The sequence below is a fragment of the Gavialis gangeticus genome, unplaced genomic scaffold (genome assembly GCF_001723915.1).
Source record: "Gavialis gangeticus isolate Ggan-Ray unplaced genomic scaffold, GavGan_comp1, whole genome shotgun sequence".
Classification (NCBI taxonomy): Eukaryota; Metazoa; Chordata; order Crocodylia; family Gavialidae; genus Gavialis; species Gavialis gangeticus.
This window is the reverse complement of record NW_017728998.1, coordinates 9,789,356-9,794,994: the sequence shown is the minus strand read 5'-3', so window position 1 is coordinate 9,794,994 and position 5,639 is coordinate 9,789,356. Positions and strand designations below refer to the sequence as shown.

Here is a 5,639-nt window from a genome sequence, read left to right as displayed (position 1 = left end):
TCTGCCTGGCCTGCCCTGGCGCAGGCCCCAGTACCTGCTGCGTGGGCAGCGCCTTGCTAGGTGCAGCTATGGCAGCAGGAATGGGACGGAGCTGGCTGTCTCCCTCCTGGGGCTGCCCTACCGCCCGGTTTTAACCCTGCACGTGGCTGCCAGGGATGGAAGCCGCTCACCCCGGTGGACAGACGGTGGTCCAAGTGAGGAACTTGTGCCACAGCCCAGCAGCCAACCCTTCATGGCCTGATGGCTGGAAACAGCTGCATTAGAATAGTCACTATGAAGATATTTGTAAACTGGTTTGGGAGTAAAAGAATTAAATAAATGTGACAGTACCAGTCAATAGTTAGACCTTCTTAAATCTAGTAGTTGCTGATCCTAGTCTTTGGCATAAAAATAAAATGCTTTCTATTCAGAATTTTGAACTGGTATTTTTTTTTCCTATTGCTTTTAAGGTAGTATCAAATGCATCAAAATAGGGAGAAAATTATGTAGCACAAAATCTGGTTTGTAGATAGACTGAGAAAGATGTAGTAGTATGCATGTGAAAAAGCATTTAATCTAAACTACCATACTTTGTGAATGCAAAGTTACTTTAAGTTATAGCAGCAAACTAAAATGAAACTAAAACACTGTTCACTTAACAGACAGACAAAACTTTATCTAAAAATCCCTGTTCACTAAAAAAAAAAAATCAAGGGTTACAGGCTAGTCAAATGTGGAAGGAAGCAAAGAAACAAGGAGAAAATCTTAAATCATACTTAAAACCAAATGAAAACAAAAAGTGGTAAATAACTGATCATTTGGTCATGGCCCTATAGTAAAGCTGCTGTTCTCCAGGTCAGTTAAGGACTATTTCTAATGCAATTTTTTTCAGCTTCAGCTCAGCAAAGTGCTTGTACAAACACTTCAGGCCTATGGAACTCAACAGCACTTAATCCTGTGCTTAAATTAAAAACACTCTTAAATGCCTTGCTTCCTAGACATGGCCTTAGGAATGTACTTGAAGTTAAGCTTAGGTGCTTAGCTGGATCAGGTACCAAAATTCCACACACGATCATACCACACAAGGGCTGCATCCGAATTAGGAAGCTGCATTTCAGCCACCTCCAGAACAAAGGAGTCAGAACTTTAATCTGTTAACTGAAAAGTAAATCTATTTGAAAGTAAAGGATAGTGTTATAAACTGACACACCAATAACACCTACAAAATTGACAAACAGTTGTGCTCAGAAGCAGAATTTAGTGTGTATCTTCAATTTTTTTTCTCATACAATGAGCCCAACAAATACAAAAAGAAAAAAAAAGAAGGCATGGAATTACAACATAAAAAACATTAGGTCAGTTTAGAAGACAGTGCAGTTAGTGCAGCGTGGCTGACCGTTAAGGAAGGCAACAGTCCAGAAAGCAGAGAGAGCTCCTGTATCTTTGATTCACTGCCTTGCTTGGCCTCGGGATTTCTGCTTCTGATGTTACCGGTGAAAGGGCTCCTGATTGCCTCCTGTTTTGTGTACTGTAATCCTTTTGTTTGCAGAAACTGCATGCTGGCAAGATTACAGTTTTTTTTTAAAGTGACAGAAGTGGTTGCTGTCTTTTTATCTGGCAAAAGAGCACAATGCCAGTGCAATGGCTCAGGGTCCCCTTGCAGAAAGGAGGCCTTTGGCAGGCTTGGGACATAGGATGATTCATTCATTTTCATTTTCTCCTTCGCTGTAGTGCTCAAAACATCGATTCCTGTTTCCCCCTTTTGCTCTGTTTGAGATTCATGACTGTCAGAAGCAGTCTCTTCTGAAGTACCATACAGCATTTTTGTCTGGGAGAAGACTGCTTTATTCTTCTTTAAAGAAGCATCTGGGTTACTCTTGGGAGCAGCATCTTTCACTGGTGGCAAAACAAGCAATGGCTTTGTCAAAGACTCGGCATTATCAGTGTCAGGCACGCTAGGCTCATAGCTTTTCCTGTCTTTATGTTTCAATGTTTCTAGGTGCCATATGCTGAATTCCTTTATTGGCAAACTTTTCTTTTCACCTTGGAAGGCCTGAGGGGAGTGAAACTTGCCATTACAAACTTCTCTCTTAATACCATCTGTGGTAGAACAGCAGATAGCCTCACTTGAATGGACTGGAACCTCTTCCTTTTCTGACACAGTCTCCTCTGTAGTACATGTACTGAACTTGCTGTTAGGTTTTGACTGTTCTTTTGCGGGCTTGGTTTCTAGGACCAAACTTTTTTCAGCAGTTTGCATCATATCTGAGCAAATCAGGCAGTTGTTGTTGACAGCTTCACTTGCCCTTGATTTCTTGACTTTCTTTTGCAGCTGAAGGCAGGCAAATGGAGCAGCTTTACCCCAGCCTTGCACCTGGCAAGAGAGAAGTACATTAAGTCTAATGTAGTTAGATACTTCACAAAAAAGGAAATGAAAGATGTATGGATCATTGCTAGTATGTAGCACCACTCATGCTATTCAAATTTTTACAGTAGAACAAAAAAAACAGATTATTTTGTGGTTTTGGAAGTGCCATTTAAGCTGTACTCCGAGAAGTCAAACTGGCTAGGTTTTCATGACTGTCTTGCTTGCAATGATTGTCTACCCAGAGTCTGACTCTACAAGCCTGACAGCAAAAAACATAAGATAACAACAAATCAAATTATGTTATCTCTAAACGAGAAAAGTCCTCTCCTTCCACTGTGGATTTGATTTGGGTTGTATCACCTTTTCTTAACTCCTCTAACCAAGGGTATGAAAGAAAACTGAACTGTACCAGTTTATGTAACTAAGAGAAATAATTAAAACACCAGTTTAAAATGGAAGGCATTGCCTCCACTATAAAAAAAAAAAAAAAAAAATTATGGACTCTGCTGACCAAGTAAAGCAAAAGCCAAGTAAAATCTACTCGGATGTAGGTCTCTTGTAGATCACAGCAGCATCAGGCTAGAAGAGCATTTGCTCACCTGGTATTGAATGATGCTTAAAAGTAATAACCCCATTTGGCAAGTGACGAAGTGGAAGAGATTTCTCTACAGAACTTTATACGAGCAACCTACATCTCCACAGTGAATTTTATACAACTCACACTGACTCGTACCAATATTGAAAGAATAACCATACACCACAGGTGTAAACTTAAGACAAAAAAAAGGACAGAATACAGCCAGAAATAAGTGATTATGCAACCAGTCTGGGAGAAAAGCTAAGCTACTTTGTTCCACAGTCCAGAACGCAAGAAAGGGAACGATTTCCCCACATTTATTAAGGGAAAACATTTAAAAACAAAAACAAAAAAACAATGACTGGAAAGGAATGAGGGAAAATAAGGTGCTGTTATACAGTTAAATGCTACTAAATCATCATAATAGAAGCTAGCAATAACTGGTCACAAGAAATTGTTCCACCCTGCTCTCGGTGTCTAACAAAAATCTGATCCCCGCGTCCCATGTGTTATGTCAGTATTTTATACCTAAATAAATTCCCTCTATATTATAAATCTAAGAACTGTGGGGTGGTTATTAAAAATGAATGTTAAATACAAAATTCTGTGCCAGAACTAAAACCCAAGCATATGGGAATATATTTCTGAACATAAATGAATCCCAGTTAAATGCCGTTTTTTTCCTCTCCTGTGTCCACCTGAATCCTCTGGAAGAAATAAAGGTCCCATTCTCACACTACTGCCTATATAAGCCTTTTATTCCTATAATTATCAACGTATTCATTTTTCAAGTGGTCAATTAGCTATTTCTACTGTGGTACAGACTGGTAACTTCTTATAGTTTCATAGTTTCATAGATTTAGGGTCGGAAGGGACCTAGTAGATCTTCTAGCCCGACCCTAAATCTATGTTAAATCTAGTTAACTCTACATATGCTTTATCTGGAATCCAATGGGAAAAAATTGCTATAGTAAAACTTAAGATTTAAAATCCTGAAAGGATGGAGAGAGAATAAACTCAAAAAGATGCACTTTAAAGACTTAAAATATTTTAGTCTCAACTATATCAAAGATGTGGTTAGTCATGAATAAGGCAGGGTAGAGAGCTGCAACTTAGACTAATTCAGAGGTGCATAAATTTTGTAAGCAACAACTCACTCGTGTCCAATACTATCATAAGGTACATAAGAACTTAGACTGCATGTGTCTATTGAAATCAAATAATCAAAAACAAACACAATTGAGAAGAACACACATTCTGTATGACAAAGATTATTTTATATCTTTACTGTGCTATAAAGTGTTTCGTTCCAATATCTGTGAAACCTGGTCGACTAGTGGTTTTTAACTATGAAAACGGGTTTTTCTATTTGGAAAGATCTATCCTACAAGCAGCTGTTGACACCAGTTAGAAGACTGCACTGCTGAGAAAATCTAGCAATTTAGCACTAGGAATCTTGAATATATCTGCCTTTCAATTTTAAAATGTGTAGAAATAATTTACCATGGTTGTCTTAGAAGCTTCTAAATCACTGTATAATGGCAAGGCATGAACCCCTATAATATCTGCTAGTTATCTATTATTAGTACAGTTTGATTCAGCTTTTACTGTTACTGTAGGAGAGAAAATATCTTGAGGTTTTTATGACATTTTTGGTATTACACAGACCTGTGCCATGGTGCAGTGCCAGGTGAAAGCCATGTGCCTGGGGCAGCTCAGGTAGCCACCGTGCTGATTGTGACAGTGCGATCTGCCACTGCTGGGGCCGTGGCTATTTCTGTGCCCTTGCCCCCCTGCAAATGCAGCACCCAGGGCTGCTGCCCCAGTCACCACCCACTTCCCCTCCCCCCCTTACACTACTAGTGCCAAATGTAAAAATGGTAACTGTAGCTCTCCCTTACCAAAGCTGGAAACGTAAAGGAAAATGATCGGTCCTGAAAACAAAAATGGCAAATGACCAGTTCTCCAAAGCTTTTTATTCTTAACGGGTTCAGCGGAGCACCTGCCACGTCATTCTATTGTAAAAGCTACCGTCTGATTAGTAGATTTCAGTTCTTTTGTACAGAATGATCTTGATGTTTCATTCTGCTACCAAAAGCGTTCAACGAAGGGTTTGTCGTCCTTTGTTTTCCTCTTGTTCTCCCCTTTCTGCAGCTAAAGCATCTGAAATCATAACCATCATCTCTGAAACTTTTCCCCTTAATTAGTATCCTTGATCCACTTACTTAAAATGTATCTTTCTTTTGTTGCCAGGGGCCGTCCACGCCAGATGGTAATGCAATGGGATTTGAAAAACGTTATCCCTGATCCCAAAAACCACACCATCTGCCATGCCCCATGTTCAGGATCTGCAGTTTGTGGGATCTGGGATGAAAGTCCACTGACTGTGTTGTGTGCCCAGGATCTTAAAAGTGGTGTGTATGGGATGGGGGGGATCTTTGAAGCTGCATTGTACAGCTCCTGTGCAGCTACAATGCAGCTTCGGCCTGCCACAGGCTTGAACGAAAGCAGCATACAAACCAGCCACAACAGCACTCAACATGGAATGTCGGGTCGTTACACGTGAGACGCTGTCGTGGCTGGTGCCCCACTGCGTGGCGCATGACATGTCAGCATGTCCATGTCGTTGGCACCATGAATGCAACATGTGACGGGGACCCGATCCCACCCCCCGGGGCCACTCACCGCCGCGACCCAGCCGGTGCCGAGCCCCCG

General features: G+C 40.8%; 1 protein-coding gene across 1 annotated transcript; it reads right to left on the bottom strand.

The window, feature by feature from the left end:
- Positions 1 to 410: 410 nt before the first annotated feature.
- On the bottom strand, positions 411 to 5,636 carry CUNH16orf46 (chromosome unknown C16orf46 homolog; the record flags this gene model as incomplete). The annotated part of the gene is made up of 2 exons (XM_019505266.1): positions 411 to 2,353; positions 5,610 to 5,636. Coding segments are annotated over 2 exons (1,050 nt in total), but the record flags the coding sequence as incomplete, so codon positions are not given.
- Between the last annotated feature and the right edge of the window lie 3 nt (positions 5,637 to 5,639).